The following is a 21,945-nucleotide window of genomic DNA, read 5'->3' on the forward strand; positions in this document are numbered from 1 at the left end:
TGTGAAAATGACTTGTTATACCAGTTATAATAAAATAGTCTATCTTTTTCAAAGCGATACACGATAAATAGAAATGGTTTGGCACAAATTTAAACGTTGTGGAATGTCCATCTAATAGATTGACATAATGCACACATTTCAGCATTGCAGAAACGAAGAAAGCAACTGTCCACAGACGAACATTGTAGATAATGGACGTTTTAACCCTTATCCTGCTCGACCTGAAGGTTATAAGAGTTTCCCACCTGTATAGAGCTAGACCAGCCTGCACATCCGTTTAGTCTAACCAACATCTAAAATGTTGGCTGATAAACATACGCTTTTCATTTTATTATCCCCAAAATTGACAATTCACAGCTCAAAAACTGGACGCTGAACATTTTTAAGAACTTTCACAGAGTAAAGGTTAAAAAATATATAAACTAGACATGCAAAATCACTATTCCGTTCTTTAAAAAAATTAGATGACTTGCCTTTAATGATAGGAACACAAGCGGTGTTTTGTTGTTGTGATATCACATAATCTCGCGAGATATCCAGCGTCACCATACTGTTTATCTAAATATTTCAGAGCGTTCGTTTGTGTTTTAAACAAAATAAAACTGGTAAGGTCGTTTAAGTTCACAGTGCAATCAACTTTTTATGTTTCCTTGAAAGGTGATGACAAGTTCAATTGAAAGGCAAGTGCACGTCTTTTTATACGAGTTAGTAGCCGATGTATGCATTTTCTTAGAATCAGAATCAGAATACAATGTACTACATGACATTATAACCTTACTGTATTTTAAGTAGGTAACAATGAAATATATAGATTCGTGCAAGGTGCAAATAAAAACTTCACTTCTAAATTGTCCTTCTGAGCAACAACAACGACAACAACAACAAAAATCGCAAGAGCACTAGACCAGCAAGTTATTATAAGTTACAAAAATACTATTACATTTCATTATTTAAACAGTAAATACTTACTTTTATCAATCTATGCAACTAATGAGTTATCAAAAAACATATGATATATCAACAGAATAGTGACTGCTACAAATGATATACGACTGTAACTACAAGAAGTAATTTTCTTGAAATAATCCAAATGCTAAAAAGCTAAAAAATAATAATCTTTATGCAGAAATAAGACGCAACTCTTAAATAAGACGCATGTCTCCTGCTGAAATTGTGTCTATCTTCGTTAAATACAATTGCAGTAAAAAGCACGATACTCTGCAGTCAGTTGACGATATTTAAAGAAAATGACACATATAGAAAATATGTTATGTAAAAAATATAGAAAAAGAAGAAACATGTTATGTGTAATTTACTTACAGCGCATCATAACCATAATTTGTGATAGAAAAATATATTTGAGAGAGATTATCTTAATTTGCTTCAAGAACACATCACCCCAAACACCAGCACTCTAACACCAGTCACCAAACTGTGTAATACTGTAAAAATAAGCGCCGATCATAAATCTTTGTATCATGTTTTTGCGCAAAAATAGCGGAAATCGATCTGATGTGATTTAAATGAAATAATTTGACAGGTTATCTACTGTGTTGGTGTTAATTTGATTGAGAACCTATGCATTTTAATTGTTGCCGTGTCTTTAATGTGTTAAGCTCGAGCAAAGGTAAGGCAAAGGTTATCAAAGATCCGTAACAGAGATGGCGCAAATTGTATTGAAAAGTTATAACAAAAGGGAAAATTGATACTGTTTTATGAAGTGTTTTTCATTAATTTTTTATCAAACATTTACATGACAATTGGTTACAGTATAATATATTTAATTGAATTAATTGCATTGCACTTCTTTATATACAAATTCCTATATGATATATTGATGCAATATCACAAATAGACATAAATTTTAAAACCCTTTCGATAAGAAAAATGTTAGCATATAAAAGTTTAAGGAACCGAAAAAATACCAGTCTTAGTTTTTATTGTCAATCATATTTGCCTTTGGCCAATTACAAGTACACAGAACAAAAAAGAAATATTACGGCAAAGAAAATCACATACATGAAAGTTAATTGTAAAAAAATAATAAAGAACAAAATATAAGGAAACATGATAATCTTCGAGAGTTTTTTGGTGTAAACGTAATGCTTCTATAATGTATCATATATTTTGCAAGATTCATTCTGTTACTTTTAGTTGACATTAATACATTGAACTTTTGAAAAGTAGGCCATAAAAATGACACAAATATTTGGAGGTTATATAAGCATTTAAACAACATGATATAGATAGTGATATTCTGATTCTATTGAATTTTCATTGCATAGCATACACAATCTACTATTCCTTTCTACATTAATTCCTTTCTACATTATTATATTTTCCAACATGAAATCAATAGCATGCATTCAGTGATAGTTTAACACGTTTACCACAATGACTGTAACTTTCAATCTATTCTGAATGAAATATTTACTTAAAATTATGAACATTTTGAAGGACATTAAGGCCTAGAATGTTTCCGCAGAAGAAAGACATACTTTTGTTATAAAATGTTTCAATAATGGATTTAGAGCATGTTATGTACTGTACCTATCACGTAGAGAATGGTGTTTCAAATATGAAATAATTTGTCATAAAAGCAGCAAAACGTAATCAAAGTCATATAAATTTTGTCTCCCAGACCAAATACTTATTCTCTATAACTTTTCTATTGGCCAAAAACATACAATTGTTCGGATACCGTTGTAACAGAACATAATTTTTGAAAAAGAAGAGAAAATAAACCAAATCCGTAAAGAACGTTAAATATCGGCAATATTGAAAATGTTGCAGGCTCAGTTTGATTGAGTCTGTTATTGACGGTAGAGGTATCTGCAAGCTATCGTCCACGCCCACTAGCACCGGCTATACAAGATAGTATGTAGAAGAGTTAAAGAAATGTATAAACATTTCAACCCATTTCAGCTTTTGTATGCATTATGTAAATATGCCTGAATCTGCTACTTCATCACTGTATCTCTTACTAACTGGGTAGGTATTTATACCGTTTACTTTTAATTTTCGAAGGTGATTAGTTCTTAATACTAGCTTAGCTTAAATGACTTTAATTGTTCATTTGACACCAATTAAAGTATTTTAAGTCTTTCTCAAGTTTCGTTACGTGCAAATCTGCTGCAATTTAACATTTGTTAAGACCTGCATTCAAATAAAAACTGCTATTGACGCCAAATTTTCTTACAGTTTTATTTAACAATGCACTTTATTATCTTTTATTGAATGTGCATTTTCTCCTTCTAAAAACAATTTTTTAACAATGGCACGATGATAATTATTGGCATATTTTGTCCAGCAAATAACTACATGCACTAAGAAATGTTAGAAACTTTCTAAAAACCACTTCGGAAACATTATTAACTCTGCAGAGATCTACCCCAAAAAGGACTTCAAAATAAATTACACCTATCAACAACACCTCTCAACAACAATGAAAAGTTCTCGGCCCAATATACTTCTTGCCACTACACTGACATTTACACACGATACGTCGATACCGATATCTTATTGAAGATTACTGACCGAGTTACACATTAAGTAACACCAAACACACTTTGATCAGTAGAGGGGTGTGCCATTTAGACCAAATGGAGAAAGTTGAAATCAGAGCCATTAAGTACCTCAGTAAGAAAGGGATGTCCCCAAGTAAAACCATGAATACTTCGTGGATACACTACCGAAGGAGTTCCCTTCGTATAGCACTGTGAAAAAATGGGCTGCTGAATTTAAGAGGGACAGGGAGAGCATTGCAGATGATGAGCGGCCACCAACGATGAACCTTTCGAAGCTGTGCACGATCTGGTCATGTGCGACAGAAGTCGAGACCTACGAAGCACTGCTAGGGAAGTGGGTATAAGTTCAGTTCAGGCAATTCAGACTGATGTCTATGGCATGTCCAAGGTTTCCGCTAGATGTTGACTGACGACCAGAAACCGACCATTCTTGACATTTCAAGAAATCTTTCGTCTTGCTACGAGGATAACCTGATTTTATTACCGGATCGTAACTCAGGATGAAACATGGGTCCATCACTTTTATTTTGAAGGGTTAAACAAGTTGGAGCACAGGTGGGCAAAGTGCATTGGTGTAGAGGGCGATTATATTGAAAAGTAAGACCATTAGTTGGGTTCTCTGACTACCGAAAGTACTTCGGGCCGAGAACTTTTTGATCAATTCTCGTAGTCACAAGGTCTCCGATATACACATGCATTTATTTCAGACGTTTATATTCACAAGTCAACATCTGACAGAACCGAAGAAAACAATATATGTAAGGGTAAAAGATATCATTTTCAAACCAAAACTGGTCAGGTAATAATTCTATTTTCATAGCACGTATTATTATAAAAACAATAATTATTGTACATCTAGTAATTTCGAAGATGATATAAGCTTAAGTAGTCTCTTGCAATTATTCCAAGAATAATTATACGTTTTATCTGTGCTATATGTGTTTATAAACTTGTAAAGAGGAGATACAAGGGGTAATAAACTGTAGTTTAGCTAGATGACTCATCTCGGAATTTGATCTTTAAAATAGTCATTTTGTTATACATAACACATTGGTCTTCTCTTTCAGCAGTGATCATATCAAGGGGTATTAAACTGTTGTTTAGCTAGGTGACTGTTCTCGGAATTTGATCTTTAAAATAATCATTTTGTTATATAACATATCGGTCTCCTCTTTCAGCTGTGATCACATTAAGTACATATCACAGGCATATTACAATTGATTTGTGGATGTCAAGCGATGAAGCTGTTGAATTATTGTTCATGTATATGTATTTGGTAATACTCTGTCCGGATTCTACCTGGGACCACCCGTTCGGGATCTACTCGGGACCATCCGTTCGGGATCTACCCGAGACCAGCCGTCCGGGATCTTCTCGGGACCATCCGTTCGGGATCTAACCGGGACCAGCCGTATATACCAGTAAACGAGCCAGACGCTGTACTACTATAATGTGCAACTTCTGCAATATTTACTTATATGTAAGTAAGTATATAAGATGTACCCCAAATACACTAAATAAATAACACTCACGGGAATTTATCTATGCATGTACTTAAACATGTACATGTATATACAAAGGAAAAACAAAGTCAGGTTTTACAAAAATTGCAGGATGTATTTTCATTACAAAGAAACAGAGAAGTTTAAGCATAACATTGCAAGAATGAATAACAAGTAGGCGTGTCATCTGATATACCGGATGCCTATGATTGAAATGCAAGTCGTCTTGATACTTTGCCCGGTATAATCTGTGTAAAAAACCTGAAAATTGTCAAAAAGAAAAATATGTTAGCAATGAAATACCGATAATCTGGGAACGAAATGTGTAAAACAGTATCAAAAATTCACCTTTTAATTTGTTCTAATAATTCACCTTTTGTAAAGCACTGAAATGCGTTTTACACAATTTACTGTTAAGTTGATATTTAAATATATTTATTTCATTCAAATACATTATCAATGACATTTTCATATCACATTTACATGCACGTAAGGTTATTAACAGCAACAGACAACAACATGACAGACAGATATATCAAGATACGATGAGATAACTTGGTCTTTAATCTTTAAAATAACACAAACACAATTTAACACAGTTTCTAGATAGATGCTTTATTTATTTTTTTTTTAATTTAAGAATAAAAGACTTACATTATTTTACTCCATTAGTAGGATTACTGAAGTTTCCTACAAGGATAAAATCATCGTCCCGTACGAACAAAAAGAACAGGACAAACAGTAGACCAAGCATTCCCAAGATATCTGTAAAATATTACGAGAAATAAGATTACCTTTGACATCTTTAACCGTTACCTTCTGGGGGATCTGAATAGTTACCGTATAAGATTGTCGTGGTCCCAGAACGGTTGCCAAACAATATAATTAGTAGAAATAGTAGGCCGAGCAGGGGCAAAAACGCTGCAAAGAAATTTAACTACACTTTGAAGTAAACTTACTATAAAATTAAGAAGAAAATGCCCTTTGCAATTTCAAAAGAAAGATGACTTGTTTTAGTAACGTTATAATTTGAAAAAGTTTACTTTAAAACTTGGTCAACCGTTTTCCAGGATAGACTTAAAGTGAACTTAATTACTGACATTTAACATCCATTTAATCAAGGCAAAGAAGTGTCCTCTAGTAAAATATATTCCAGCCATTGGCTTGTTTTCTTTATTTCAAGGACGTCGTTTTAACTTATATAGTTGTGACTACGGGTACCTCTCAACACAGAAAACAGATACCAAGTGAATGGAAGCTAATCGATGTTAAACTGAAATATCTATATGTTGAATAAAAATTTTGACAAAACGTTCATGTTGGACCAAACGTTAAAACATAAAATTCACAAAACAAAAAGTTAAAATGCAATACATGATTAAAAAAGATAAACATTTACTAATCATACACTTTGTAACAAATGTGTCGCTGACTCATAAATTATTGGAGACAATATTGAAATATTAAGTTGAAATAAAGAATAATTCGTACAGCCTCCGACGCTTTCTTGCTGTTGACCGCCTCCATATACTCCATATGGGTTATAAAACTGGCACACCACTACACCAATGACGCAAGCCAAGGCCAGGACCGCTACTACGACAGCCTTCATGGTGAATGGACTAAAAGTCAAATGTATATAAATATTATAATATGTAACAAAAAGTATCAGATATTTCGGGCGAGTAAATTATTGTCATTTATATTTCTATGTAGTTATTTTTCATCAATAAAATACATGTAATTTCGTTCTTTTTGGCAGTGCCTATAAAGTTACGATTGGTTCTGTTTCACATACTTGAATTAATATTTCACAATTTTTTTTACAAAACTTAAAATCTAAAATTTTGTCCAAATCTTAATGTACATTTCCATTTAAAAAAGTTTAAAATTATGATAGTTGAAACGTTTCTGATTACAATCGTTTAGCAAGTTATCCAAAATTGTAGTATTTAAAATATTAAGCTTCTCAAATGAAAAATCAAACAAACAAAAAACGAAAGTTTAAACTCACTGTCCCTGGTGTCCCTTGTTACAAGGGCGATGACAAGACTGTGTCGAGAAAGATCCCACTAACAATCTTATAGTCACATGGGCATTGTCAATGAAAATAAACGGAACTACTTTATTGGCGGATTATTCGTGTATTGCTTTTGACAAAATAAGTACCGCCCATTTTTTCCCGGAATTTATAATTCGTCGCACTACTTTACGAAATTGATGTTGAGGATCAAATTTTATTGTTGCAATTAAATTGTCCAGCATCTGCCTTCTTCCGGATAAACAACTTGCTTTAGGGAAAATTTATCAATGGGATTGCCGTTCGCCAATTAATGTTTCAATGCACCAAACAATTACATTTTTCGTTGTTTTCATTTTGATACAATAATATGTAATGTATTTTAGCGCAATTACCAATTTTGACCATCTTTCGTTATATTATTATTATGAACCCAAGATTGTTCCGCCTTTCACAGAAAAGGATAAAAAAAGCACAACACAATTTTATTTTATATTGGTGTGCTGTGAGATAAAAATATATGTTTTACCACACCGTTTGATAAATATTATTTACTAAAATGTATGAGTTTTGATAAAATATCGTTAAAGCATTCTATTTCAAATATAATTATATGAATAGGTTGGATATCAAAATAAACCTTATTACTTCGTTTTATTTATTGTTTAATGACTAGTGTACAAAAACAATTAATAATTTACTACCCATAAAAGTTGTGAGATATTTACAACAAAATGTCCTTGCGGCAATCTTTTAACTTATTACCAGTATTTGATAGTTAATCATATTAAAATAAAATTGAATTTTAATAGAATTTGCGTGACAAATCATGTATATTCTTGACCAATGAAAATATGAAACGAATTTTGACGAGCGTTCACGGAAATTTACGAATAGGAACTGGGCGGGTAATATGGCTGCGAATTTTGGGAAGTACATCTTTGACGTTAATAGGTTGTATAAAGCTATGTCTCGATTTCCGTTCTAGCCACAGACGTAGGAATCTGTCACAAGTACAGGACCAGCGGAAAAGTAAGATTTTTTGTCATATTTAAATTTCAATATCCTTACAAAAAGATTTATATAGACAAATATAAAAGCCATTGAACGATTCTCGTGTTATTTTCCTGTAAAAATTCTTAATTTAATACAAAAAATGCCTGATTCTATGCGCGCTATGAAGTCTTAAAGGTAATATTTTAGTCTTTAACAGTCTCGCATTTGTGTGTATATTTTTATATAGCTGATTTTTCGTATATGGATTAATAGACTGTGTAGTTTTTATTTATTCGTTATTTTTTTTTCAACTGTAGCAGAAATTAAGAGTTAACAGATTATTTTGTTTTGGAAAGATCTGTTTTAATTTGTGTCTAGCTTTTTGTTATAACTGTTTCAACTTTTGCAATTAACAAATTACATGTTTTTTATATAACAAGATAACAAAAAATATAATAAAAGCAACAAAACTGCTATTTTTTTCATTTCTTCTTCGTCTTCTTATTTTTGGGGGGTATTCTGTTAAAATTTCTAGAACGGTACTCGTTCAGTCAGTGAAAATAAAGTGATTACGTATTTTGTATTGAAGACAGGTAACCACTTTGTTTAAACTCGTTATTTTGTTATTTTACAACAAATTACTTCACATTTAACACTTCACGTGGTAATCATTTACATGTTCTAAATCCATTTATCAAACAAAATAAAACAAGCTTTGTCTTTGATTCAGAAGAAAAACAATATTCATTTCTGAATAAAATATGCCTTTAAGTATAGTTTTTTTGTTGTACTTTTTCAGAGGGAGTTTTTGTTTAAAAATATACTATAATTATGTTACAGATACGTGATGAAGCTGGTCGGTATATCCGCTCTGGCATTGTTTTGCCTGCTTGTAGCCGGTGTCACCTGTAATTACTACGGTGGTGGTGGGGGATATGTCCCTTATTATCCGCAGCAAACTAACAACAACAGTTGGTGGGGAAGTATGTCTTACTGTTTATTGAATATTTTACCTTTTTTTACTTATCTTTACTCCGCGTGTATTAATGTGCATTTTTACTACGTGTGTATTAGTGCGCATTTTACTACTTGTGTATTAATGCGCATTTTTTACTACGTGTATATTAATGCGCATTTTTACTACACGTGTATAAATGTGCATTGTTTAACAGTTTATAGTTCTTCCCCAATTGCCGTTTCTTTTCATCTGTTTTAATTATTTTACTGTTGATGTTAGGCCATTATTTGTATTTGTAGTTCCTCAATTGTAGTTAAATGAATATTTTAGTCTGTTTCAATTATTTCTCTTGTTATTATTTGAACATTTTTATTTTGTTTTTGTTATAATTATTTTTTTTATTTATTTTTAGTTCTTCCACTTTTGTTCCTCCTGATATTCCTACCACTATTCTCTCAGAGCAACGATCAACTTGTTCTAGTGAACTCTACACTTGAAGGATAAAAAGGGGTATGTGTTTTTGTGAACTAATATGTTACAATCTTAATCGTGAGTACCAGAGCATATTGAAGGAATGTTGCATATTGAATTTATGGAAGCAATTTATTTACTTTCTTGAATTTAGTATTGAAACTATACGCATAACCGATTCTTTTTACAGTAAAAAATATTTTATTTTTTCATTGACGCGTTGTAGTTACTACGTTTTACGCAATATTTGCATAACACAGGATGGACGTCGCGTCTTGATGGCCATGCAATGAGTCGTAAAAGCGATAGTTGTCTGTGATAAATGATCTAAAACTGTGTCAAAACAATTGACAACATTATATCAACACATGAGAAAATATAATTAATGTTGTTTTTGTTGTTGTTGTTTTTTACAGTTTCTGATGAGTCCGGTTCACAAGTTAATGCGAAATGTCGACATATTTTTCTGACTTCATGCGTCACAGAATAATTTCAAATGAATCACGACCTTGCGTACGATGATGCTGACTGTGTAAAGAGATATGGTCCCTCCCCCAGCTAGTTGTTGTACATATTTGTTGATAGAGACGTTTTATTTCATCTTCTTCTTCTACGTTAACCACGTTATGTTTTATTTCACTTGGTTGTTTCTTGTTTCTTTTGTGATCATTTATTAATAAAATAATGTCTGCAGGATACCAAATAATCATGGTTGTTGTTGTTCTTTTGTTTACGATATGATATACATGTACATGTATTTGCCGCAGTTTGCTGTTATTATTTTTACTGTAGATAAATGATCAGTAAAACTGTATAGCTTTCTTTAATTGCTAGTGGACTAAAGTTTGGTGTAAGAATGTTTGTATTAACTGCATTTGATATCTATCAATGCAATATTGTGGTCGGCATCTGCAACTAGCAGGAAATTTGATGACATTTGAACGCTTCGGTAATCGACATCAGCGCACAAAGTATAGTACCACAATACAACAAGTAACGGCATAGCATTAACATAGTTTTCATTTTTTTTTCTTTTAAGTTTTACAAAAATAGTATTTGTGGTACATACATATCATTATAAGTATATATTTATAAGTATATATGAATTATATCTCGTGTACTTTGGAAACACTTTGTACGTTTAAAGTCATTTGACACAAATTCTTAATTTTACCTAGACCTCTTGGTCGATTATAAGCAGCATGTCGCAAAAATAATGACCTTAGCACTACGGATCTGCGGCATTTAAAGACTTGACAGTCCCGAGGTTCAATTCCATGAAACGTAACTTGCCTTTCAAATGCAGGAATGAATGTGAGCAGTTAACAGTGAATTGTGAGCAACACATTGTATAGAGAAATCAATGGTTTGCTGGATTTGATTATAAAGAAATGATAAACTCTGGTGAAAATGGTTGTCGGGAAATATTTGTCGGGAAATAATTGTCGCATTAGAGGATTTTTATCGCTATGACGTCATTATTTGAGAAAATACCAATATGGCTGCTCACATATAATTGATTTAACACTTACGTTAATTCATTTCATTTTTTATATATTTGTTTAACCATTGTTCAGTTATAGTAGACTGAGAAAGTTTAACTGATATATATTGCTAAATGTTTACAAACATCTGAAAAAGGAGATATCTCTCAGAAACAATAATAACAAAATCAAAAGGTAATTGCAGACTATAGGTTTGATTAAGCCTGTTCATAAAAGAAACTAACTAGAAAATACAAGCCCCCCCCCCCAGCACCGGCCTAAGCTGTATTCAATTTTAAAAACTAAATGTGCTAGAAGTAATGATTCCAAAGGACAAGAAAAATATAATTACACTAAAGTTAAGTATGGGTCTACATTTTACATCTGCCACACGGAACTTGACACCTGATGTTGATATATAAATAGTATATAAATCTAAAAAAAACAAAACAGGGGAGATCACTACGTGACTACCAACGTCCACCATCTGCTCGATTCGTCGCATCGGCTTTGTATGCAAGAAACGATGGTCCCAAAGGAACAACGTAATTATCTTTCTCTGAATGTTTATTGTTATCTTATATTACAGGTGAAAATATTGACTGCCAATGTTTAATAATATTTTAAAGCTAGCGCAAGCTTATTATGACGAAATTCTGAAAATGTCTTTCTTTCGGATAAGGCTCCAATGAGGTTAAAAAGCATAAGAACCTAAAATTTTAATATCTTACATAGATCAACCGGGGCACTTAAATCTGAAAGATATGCAAAATATATTTAACAAATATACGCATGCTAGTTTAACCTGATATGAGTGAAAGTGTTGAATAACTTTTTAATTTTTGATCATTTTTTACTATTTATCTTTCTAGAAAAACGCAGTGAGCAAATGATCTGGAATTTTGCACACAGGTTATTGGTCTATAGAAAGAATATTAAACGACATATGTTGGGTCTCGTTAGCAGATCGCCGTTTATGCCAAAAATATCAATAATGTACAAAGCTAAAAATGAGGAGCTTTCAAGTTATCTGGACACTTTATTCTCAAATATTGTCTCAGAAAGTAGCCAATATAACCTTACAAATAATGATAATTATGTTACATTAGCAAGACGAAGAGAAATATTGTCTACATCATTTATACACTCAGCAATTTCGGCTTGGAATACTCTTGATAATAATGTACGTGCCTCACCTTCTTTAAATATGTTCAAAACGAAACTAGAAGATAAAATTCAAACCAACACAAGTTGCTTTTATTATTTAGTTAATTGGATAAAGAGTATTTTCTGTTTACCATGCACGTTTAATGATGATCTGTATACCAATCACTTAGCAGACTCCCTTAATTGTGAGTTTTGCCATATCGAGGAGAATGCTGAACATTTCTTTTTTAACTGTCAAAGACTCCAACTTTTCACTTCTACTCGCTCATTTCATCCATTAGGTACAAGTAACTTCCTTTATGGAAAAGAAAATTTATCAGACGAAGAAAACTCTTTTTTATTTATATATGAAGAAAAACACATATAAATAATCATTATTAATTACATGTAATTGCAAAATTTACAATTGTTGTTCCATTTTAAATTCTTTTATAAATTACAAATTCAAGCAGCCATTTAAATCATCACATACTGCATGTCAGGAAAATGATTTTTTTAAATTGATAGCTAAAATTTAATTTCCTCTTTTTAAAAAGTTAGTGTCGATTTAGTTTTGTTGTTTTATATTTGTATCCGTTTTAATCTTTGTTATTGGTTTAAACATGTTATCGTTTCTATATCTTAGAATGCTTAAGGAAAAGACAATTGGTAATGTTACCAGAAATTGTTAAAGATATACTACGCTCAGATTTGATATTAGAAAATATTGATAATTGCTACACAGTCTCTATATAAATATCAAATAAAAATGATTGACTTCACACAAAGTATATGTCATCTTAAAAAGACTGCATACTTCAGGTGGTCACAATATGGATAATATAGTGTCATTAAAAAATGGCAGTTTTTTTTAAAGAAAAGACCAACTTTTTTGTCTTGTAATATGGAACGCAGCTTCCAATATATTGTTTATTCAAGCTTTTATTCAAATTAGACATATCAGTAAGAATTTCATATATTTCAATAAATTTCTGTGATTAAAATATTTTTCTCACGGATGAGTATATCTTTAAACTTGTTATATAAAATATGTTCTTAAATTGTTTTCAAAGAACAAAAAAAATTATTAAACTAAAATCACTTCATCAAACTTGTTTAAATTATCCATTCAAGATAAACACAGTTCTAAATCATTTTACGATGAATTTTATAATATGCATAACACCCCTTTATCAAACTTTATTACATTGCCCATTGCAGATAAACACAGTTTTAAATTCTTTTACGAAACACAAAAAATTATATAAAAAAAAAAAGATCATCATTTTCGTCATCACAGAAAATGAATGAATGAATGAATGAATGAATGAAGAATGAATGAATGAATGAATGAATGAATGAATGAATGAATGAATGAATGAATGAATGAATGAATGAATGAATGAATGAATGAATGATCGTGCTCAGTTTGCTAGCAATGTGATATAAAAAGAGAATATAGCTTGTTAACAGAAGAACAAGAACAATCAGCACAGAGAATTCGCTCAATTTTTATTTTTATATTGGCAAGTTTTATTAGTAGTTTGAACAATTATTCAACGATAACCTCAAATAATGTTTTAATAAAAAAAGTGTTGTCAGTGATATAATTACAAAATGATTTATAATGTATGACAATAATTTAAAAAATGGAAAAACAAATAAAATTAATGAATAAATAAATAAATAAATAAATAACTTTAAATCATATAATATCTGTATTATGTGTTTTACACATTATAGAACATTTGCCTGCAGATATGTTACAGTTAGATATACATTACTTCCTGTAACATGTCACTTACGTTACACATTGTAACGTAGAGACGGGTAATTGGTGCAAATATTGCGTAACGTAGGTTGCAATTTTATGCATTAGTTCCCCGTATGTAAAACCCGATCAGTATAAAAGCGAGTTGAATTTTTTTTTCGAATACAGAACTTTTGAAGACTGTCAAAGAACTCAACAAGGTAATGCATTCAACTACTTCTTTATATTTCTAAACTCTATAAATTAACGTGAATATAAAGTATAACTTTTAAAAAAGTACATTATTTTTGCGATATGGGTAAATCATAGTTCGAGAAAGTATTTTCAATAATTTATTTGGCGATTACTTTTCTGGAAGAAAGTGCTCAAATAATTTGCAATTTTATAACGGGCTCCTGTAAGTTTAAAACGTTATTATTTTTGATAAAATCATTTTGTTTTCTTTCGAAGAAAAATAAATTGAATAGAAATAAAATGGTTCTGATAGTGTAGTGCAGTTAGGCGTTAACGTATTACTTCTAATTTATTTTTCACTGAGTTGATTTGTTCCGTTAGAAATTTTCACTAAAATTTCCATTTAAAATGAAAGTAATATATTATAAATATATACAATATAGAAAGGTATGTTAATAAAGATATTGTTTTTATGTTTATAGCGTAACCATGAAGACCGCAGTTTGCTACACTATCGCCCTCGCATGCTGTATCGGCCTTGCCCTCGCCGACTGGGATGCCCTCGGATATGGAGGAGGTTATGGAGGGTACGGAGGTATGGGAGCCTCACTTGGCGGATATGGCGGCTACGGCAAGGCCAGCTACGTACCTGTCTACCCAAACACAAATAGAGGCGGAATTGGTAACGGAGGCATTATTGCAAGTAAGTTAAGTTTATAGCATGACATATGGCGGATTTTTTGGTAACCCTTCGAGAAAATAATTAAACATATCATATCAATTTCCGGTTAAAACTCTTTATTTCTCGAAACGCATCAAACTCATTTAAACATTTTCTCATGACTTTTAAAATAACAAAGTAGAATGTTGAACAAGTATGCATATGCATGCTTTACATGCAAAATGGACGGCACTTTTTAAGGATTGAACCAAGAGTTGTACAACTAAAATCATAACATAATAAGTAATCACTACATTTTTTTGATATTTAATAACTAACAGCGTTCATAACTTACGTATAACAATTGAAAAAGAAAATGAGAGCCGAAAGAATGCGTGTTACCAAGTGGCCGTAATTTTATGTATTTCTGCAAATGACCGTATTTTGTTTATATACATGATGCCTTTCTTTCAACGGTTGTGTCATAACGTATTTATTTTCTTCATAAACAGTGATCGGTTTGTTGGTCATCTTGTTCACTTTGTTTGGAAGCAACACCGGAAATGACGATCAGATCGTCCTCATCAACTCCACAGTGAGCGGTTAAATATAGTGTTGTTACCCTAGCAACGGTTAAAACAATGTTAGTATGGTAAGTGTTTCTGAAACTGTCTTGTATATTAGCCATTGATGAACGTATTTTAGTGTATTTGATATTAAGATTAGGCATTGACCTTCTTTTACATACATTGAGAAAGCCTTACTTAAAATTTTCTGATGTCTATTCAATAATTCAAGCGTTTTTCTAACCACTTTTTAATTTAAAAATGTAACATGTAACTGGACATATAGAAATACGAAAAGTAGCCCAAATAACTAAGCCAAACGTTAAAAAATTAACGCTCTCAACAGCAACAGTAGGTCACGCTGCTCCCTTCATTTAAGCTTTATATTTGATTTTTCTACGTCTTCTTCCAGGTAAATTCCTCAACTTTTTGATTTAGAGATTAGTGCCACATCATCAACAGTCCACGAAATAGCTGCCACCACAGTTTTGTACAGACTCATTTTTATCGTTTACGTTACATTATCTTATTTACGTCACATGTCATCACCGTTACATTATTGTTTTTGTTATTATGAATATTGTCGTTATCACTGAATGTCGTGTACGCTCGGGTCAGTCTTTAATAAAGTATTTGTCAAATCATAAAATACTCTTCTTTCTCTCTTATAATTATTATCACCACTTACGTTATCATCACATAACAGTATTGTTATCACTTAATTATATGAAGCGCATTGCTTTATCGCCTACAAACCAAACATAGGTACATCCAGCAAAAAGCTTTTTTTAATTTATAATTACTGTAAGAAACTTAAATGCTGAGATGATACTTCAGTTTATTTATTCTGACCGTCGGAATTAACCACATGGGCCAGAATATTTGCGCTATGTCGGTCCCCTTCTGTAGTACCATCAGCGGCGTCTTGTCATGCTGTACATTCCGATGCATCTTTGACCTTTCAGCACCCGTTGGCGGTAAAAATAGGTAATGACAATCTCACAAACGCTTCTTTTTAACAAAACGGTCTTCTGCAGAGCCTCCCTCTCGACTATGTCACCCAACCAATCCTGGCCTGCCACGTGCCTTAACCGCAACGAGTACGCCTCGATTTGGTGAAAAAGTTACATGAACTTACCTTGATACTTTGATGATATCTTAACTTTTTTTGCAATCACCTTTAACTATTAGCCGACTGTTTTGTTTCATTAGATTTTCCACGGTAGTAGCATTATTCGTGGTAGCAACAGGCTTGTGCTGACCCCTAACCTCTAGGACAACAATAAAGCTCCACTTATATGACACAATTCATAATATTTTTAATGGGGCTAAAATTTTAAAACTAACACGAGATACAGGTCATTATCACAAGAACATTGGAACAGGACCTAATATTGCGACCCGATCCTGTATCAAAATCTGTCTTTAAAAAGATAAGCACAAGATAAGCAAACATACAAAGAAATATTTCTTCTCTGAAACCATGGGCATAATTACTATAATCATAAGAATTTTTATTAGAAACAGGAAATAGAATAAATATAAATATAATATAGATATAACAAATAAAGAAAAGACATAAACAAAGTATCAATTTATTCAAATAAAACAGTAACAAAGAAAGCAAGTTAAACCGAGAAACATATTATAAATATCAAAACTTTATTCATTAAGTCATTAAAAAAGAGAAAATGCATAAAACAAATGTTACGTTTCAGAAAATGTTATTAATAGTATGCATTAATTTAAGCATGATAAAGAATTCAGATGACATATTAATGTCGTTTCAAAGTGTTTTATATAAAATTCAAATTCATATATAAAAAATAACATAAAAAACTTTTGACCATTAACCTACTATAACCCAAAGTGACTTGTCCTTGTCATCAATAAAGAACAAGACCAGCCTGCACATCCTTGTAGTATACCAGCAGGTTCTATACTGATAGGTGACTACCTTAGAATTTTACACCTTGGTATCCCAAAAAAAATAATTAAAAAATTGACATTTTTGAAAAATGAAGTTAGACCAGTCCATCAAAGAATACAGTAGGTTTTTAAGGGGTACTGTATAAAAATAGACAACAGGCGCGTGTTTCAGAATGATATATTTGGATTATTTTGTCAGACTGAGGTGACCTTTCTCTCCCTAGATGATTGACGGCTAACACTGTTACCAGAAGTCCATCCGGAAATCTGTTCCTGGTCATACTTGTGGATTACGCGGTCTTGTTGTTTTGCTCCAACCTTTATGCTATTTTCATCTGCCAGACTGCCGTCATATACAGAACTTGCTAAAGAGGCGCTAACAGAGGCTATTAAGTCGTCCTCATCATTACACGCATCACCATCGACATCATCATGTTCTAAGATACCCTCATTACCTTTATCATCACGTTTTAAGATATCCTCATTATCTTCAATATCATGCTCGACGATACAATCATCGTTAACATCAATTTGTTCTTCGATTCCGTCAGTATCGATATCTTCAAGTGCGTTATTGCCTTCATCACCTTTATTTTCTGCATTATCGTTCTTTTCTGTTACACAATCATTACAGCCAGATCGTCTTCTTCTTGTCAAATTTTGAATAACTATGTCCAATCCTGCAACAAGTTTATCTAATCCGTCAGTTGATTTTGTTTGTATGTTGTTAGCAATGTCCGAATTATTCATAGCGATAGCGTTATATAATTTAACCTCTGTCTTAACTAAGTGCTCCTTTATTTCAACCGTGTCGAGACTGCTTTCTTGCTTCACGGAAGAGACGTCATCAGGTGGTAACTGGTGAGATAGTTTAGGTTCCTGGACCGTCGTACCCGACTTCCCTTTTGGTTTATTTGAGGCATTTTGTAAAGGCACATTGCTTTCAAATACAGGTGTCTTTTTTGCAGTGGCAGACGGTACGTTTCGACGGAAATGTGCGGGAGTGTTTATGTTCCCCTGTGGTTGATATTGAACTACGATAACATATGTATTATCAAGCGGGAACTTTGCTATGCCGACGCCGACAAACTTACTAGATTTCCAGATCATCTGGGTAAAGTTTGACGTTTCTAAAAAAATCAAAGATCATTGGTGTTGATAATTGAAATACAGTATTAATTAATAACTGTTCTGTCTCTCACAAGTTTGGTCATGTCTGTTAAATAATATAGAAAATGTTTAAAAATTACAGTATTTAATTAATAGTCGTATCAGGTATTGGTTCTAGAGAACAAATTGTTTTGAGAGAAAACACTTGTAGTGTGAAATTGACGAGTGTTACCATAGAAAACGATTGAAGCTGCTCTCATGAAATGTTTAACTTTGAATAACTTATGTTTTCTAAACGCATTACTATTGACTGTTCAATTCCAGGCTGCATTCATGTCTTATTATTATTATTTGCAAAATTAAACTTTTATCTTGCTTTCAATATAATAGTATTGTTTTTTTTATAAATATTTCAAACCTTTTTTCCAAGCAGGGCGATGGTAGTTATAGCCTCGACCCTCCCTGTACCATGTATCAACCACCTGTCGACCAGATAAGTTATCCTCAATATCCACAACTAGTATGTTTTCACCACGCCCTGACAAACAAATACACTCACATTTTATTCTCTATCAATCTACAAATACTCGCAGTCATCTTAAGATCCATTTTAAGATTCTAGAAATACATTTGCTAAAGTGATATGTTTTCTTTCTATTACTCGTATTTTCTAGAACATATTTTTTATGATTTTGATGGTAAGAAAGTTTATGTTTATAGTTCATATCGAAATACTCACTGTTGTAATTGTAACTGTGATCCTATGACTGATTCAGAGCAGAACTTATTTTATTTAAAGGGCCTCCTTTATGTATAGACTCATGATATTGAGCTATTAGCCATGAGGATTGTTCTATTGAAAATATCTTCATAACATAGCATTTAAATGACCCATGATATTAAACTTTGCATGTGCCATAATGGAGGCTTGCAAATATTGAAAATATCATTACAACATTTTACGTTCAGATTCGAAATATAAAAAATCGGTTTTACAGTGAGGTTTGTAATATTATAAATAACCCCATACCAGTTTACAAATGTATGTATACTCAAAATATTTTACAACAAAGGTTAGAATATTGAAAATAAATATTCTAATAGCACTTATGTTTTAACTTGGTATACTGAATATTGCTTTTTACCATATAATTCATAAATTGAAAATATGATAAAGCCATGAATTAAATAAATGTCATCATTTAACTGCAATATTTTACTTAACCTCGGCATATAGAAACATAATTTTGAACAATGCCCCAAAACATATTACCTTGAGAGTCTTTATATTGAGCAAACCCTCTCATAGCCAATAAATCCGCCCACTGTTGGGCCTCTCTCGCAAGCTCCGTGGTAACGGATAACTCAGGACAGCCATGTTGATGGCGATACTCGTTATGAACGTGAACAATTTCATGTCTCATTTTCTCCAAATCTGTGTTTAAACGAAGTGTAAATATTATAAGTTAATATTATAAGTGTGAAAGGTAAATTTACCTGCTAAATTTATGTGCTGCATTTATCTTACTTAGAATTTAGAATAGTCACTTCGAATTTGAATTTATTTCAAGATCAAAGTACATGTACAATAATTGAGCTATATTACCAACAGTATAGAACCTGGTCAGACTGCATTGATGTACAGGCTGGCGAGACTCTATACTGTTGGAAAAGGTTTGTCATTTTGAGATCTAGCTGATTGAGGATTAAGAAACTAATCATTTATAACATATAGAATGAAAACATGTTTAGTTTGTTTTTTTTTACAATCAAGAAGTAAAAATGTTCATGAATTTCAACTGAATCAAATATCGATTATAATTTTAATCAGTAAGTAAGCCTTACGTTCCATGCGTTCTCTAAGTTTATGTATGTCTACATTATTTATCCCTGGTACAGCCCAGCCTTCCCACATATATGGTGCGACCTTCACACGCCAGTCTTCCGCTACATCGCCACATAAACAACCCTTGTCCTCAAAGTCGTCGTCATCTAAAGTTGACCTTGACACCGACCTACTTGGACCCCAGCTGTGACGATTTGTTCTGCATATAAAAGAATTGTGTTACTTTTCGTTAGTTAAAATAATAAACATTAATGTGTAAACTAATAAAATTAAAGCGTGTCACTTCTTGTCTAGTAAGATTATCTTATTTTTTGATAAAAATATATGATTTTCAAAATTCAATTACAAATTTCTGCTCACTACTATATCAACATTTCATTGAAAAAAAAATCTAAATTGAATAAAGATATTTGGCGATGAATATGAAACTCATTTTTAAATAACAAAACAAAAGAAAAAAATTAATGATATCAAACCTGTTGGAATTGTGTCTGGCTCTGTAAGAGCGATACGGTATTGTCTTTCCATCTCCGTCAAAACAACCTCCAAATCCGGGTACCAGTTTTCTAGAACTACCAGTAGAGTTAATACTTCCCTGGCTTGACCCAAGCCAGCTTTGCCGCTGACTAAATATCTTCTTTGACTCAAACTTGTCGAAATCAATTTCTGAAGAATTGTAGTCATCATCGGTTCCTCTTTTATCAACAAAATCAACAGACTTGCTTCCTTTAAGCTTGTTTTTACTTGTAGATTTAGAACTCATTGCGCTCGGTAAGACATCTTTTCTTATTGGCATTAACGGTGTCCATGTTTTAAACTTTGTTTCAGATTCAAACGTATCTCCAATGTCATTAACCCGCTTCCGGATTCCGTTTAGATCATTAATGACGTCATCATACACATTTCTAATTCTGGCCTCAAAATCGCGTGCTAGAACATATTGCTGCATTATCAAGGTATCTTTTAAAACATCCAATGATAGACGTATAGTATCCACCTCTCTTTTCAATGCCTGACTATCTCTTCTGTCTGTCTTTATATCTTTAGAGTGTGTTCCAACATCTCTTGCGTACTTTCTAACACCTGCTTTATTCATATCTTGGGAACTACTTGGCTCCACTTGATCCTGCTGCTCTAAATAACAATATTCCTTGGCTTCCATCTTTCTTTCGCCATCGAACTTCGACAAATTTAATTTTTGATCAGTTGAAAACATAGTTTAAATCTTGAGAAGCAAATGTTTAAAACGAATGTATTAACTATTTTCCGCTGGATTTAACAGGCAATTCATAGACTATAATCCGATCCTGTACTAGTTGTTGATCCAATTTCATTTAAACAAAAGTTTTGTCAATCATTTCACATATTTAATTTAAGAAAAAAAAACTTCTTTTAATAACTTATACAATATCAATTTCCTAACCTTTTATCAACCCCAAATATCGCTGCGGTTTATGCCAAAAGTAAAATACGTTATGTTTGTATTATAGCTTATGCAGAGAATAATATTTTCATTACATGTTATTTTTAAATTATTACATATAAGAATCTAAACATAAGTTAGAAACGAGATAATTTAAACTGAAGGGTTTACAAAATTAAATAATTGTATTGAAAGTAAACAAACTATTCCATCTCTATCAAACGTTAAAGAAATGCTTTTCCATTCGAACGTCAGACTAATTTTAATAATATGTCAAGTGGATTTAATCGTTGCTACCGGAGGTCCACACGAACGATTGTTGGGTCAAAGATTTTCGGTATTCACAAGTTACCATCGTTTT

General features: G+C 32.0%; 2 protein-coding genes and 2 long non-coding RNA genes across 5 annotated transcripts; 2 read left to right on the plus strand and 2 right to left on the minus strand.

Moving 5' to 3' along the window:
• Window positions 1–5,123: 5,123 nt before the first annotated feature.
• LOC132745604 (uncharacterized) lies at window positions 5,124–7,160 on the minus strand. Of its 2 annotated transcripts, none has more exons than XR_009627874.1 (4): window positions 7,044–7,160; window positions 6,521–6,651; window positions 5,684–5,794; window positions 5,124–5,290 (listed from the first exon to the last, which is right to left on the minus strand). It is a non-coding gene; the product is annotated as an uncharacterized LOC132745604 (long non-coding RNA). The 2 variants fall into 2 exon arrangements; XR_009627872.1 differs by lacking the exon at window positions 5,684–5,794 and adding an exon at window positions 5,824–5,950.
• An 815-nt stretch (window positions 7,161–7,975) lies between these two features.
• LOC132745617 (uncharacterized) lies at window positions 7,976–10,181 on the plus strand. The gene is made up of 4 exons (XR_009627876.1): window positions 7,976–8,081; window positions 8,886–9,028; window positions 9,416–9,513; window positions 9,891–10,181. It is a non-coding gene; the product is annotated as an uncharacterized LOC132745617 (long non-coding RNA).
• A 4,344-nt stretch (window positions 10,182–14,525) lies between these two features.
• On the plus strand, window positions 14,526–15,925 carry LOC132745625 (neuropeptide-like protein 31). The gene is made up of 3 exons (XM_060734576.1): window positions 14,526–14,752; window positions 15,223–15,362; window positions 15,689–15,925. The coding sequence occupies exons 1-2, from the start codon at window positions 14,539–14,541 to the stop codon at window positions 15,315–15,317; spliced, it is 309 nt and encodes a 102-aa protein (XP_060590559.1). The 5' UTR covers window positions 14,526–14,538; the 3' UTR covers window positions 15,318–15,362; window positions 15,689–15,925.
• A 1,081-nt stretch (window positions 15,926–17,006) lies between these two features.
• Window positions 17,007–21,802, minus strand: LOC132745635 (uncharacterized). Its single transcript, XM_060734586.1, has 5 exons — window positions 20,638–21,802; window positions 20,161–20,360; window positions 19,589–19,750; window positions 18,734–18,853; window positions 17,007–18,335 (listed from the first exon to the last, which is right to left on the minus strand). Exons 1-5 carry the CDS (start codon window positions 21,375–21,377, stop codon window positions 17,401–17,403), a joined length of 2,157 nt encoding a protein of 718 aa, XP_060590569.1. The 5' UTR covers window positions 21,378–21,802; the 3' UTR covers window positions 17,007–17,400.
• Between the last annotated feature and the right edge of the window lie 143 nt (window positions 21,803–21,945).

The sequence above is a fragment of the Ruditapes philippinarum genome, unplaced genomic scaffold (assembly GCF_026571515.1).
Source record: "Ruditapes philippinarum isolate M1 unplaced genomic scaffold, ASM2657151v2 ctg211_1_1_1_1, whole genome shotgun sequence".
Taxonomy (NCBI): domain Eukaryota; kingdom Metazoa; phylum Mollusca; class Bivalvia; order Venerida; family Veneridae; genus Ruditapes; species Ruditapes philippinarum.

Bases quoted from the DNA above. Each gene is read 5' to 3' on its own strand.
- LOC132745625 (XM_060734576.1), top strand. From the start codon at position 14,539: ATGAAGACCGCAGTTTGCTACACTATCGCCCTCGCATGCTGTATCGGC. The intron at 14,753-15,222 runs GTAAGTTAAGTT...CTTCATAAACAG, and splicing joins TAACGGAGGCATTATTGCAA to TGATCGGTTTGTTGGTCATC.
- LOC132745635 (XM_060734586.1), bottom strand. From the start codon at position 21,377: ATGTTTTCAACTGATCAAAAATTAAATTTGTCGAAGTTCGATGGCGAA. The intron at 20,361-20,637 runs GTTTGATATCAT...TTTTATATGCAG, and splicing joins GCCAGACACAATTCCAACAG to AACAAATCGTCACAGCTGGG. The intron at 18,854-19,588 runs GTAATATGTTTT...TTTGTTTGTCAG, and splicing joins TCAATATAAAGACTCTCAAG to GGCGTGGTGAAAACATACTA.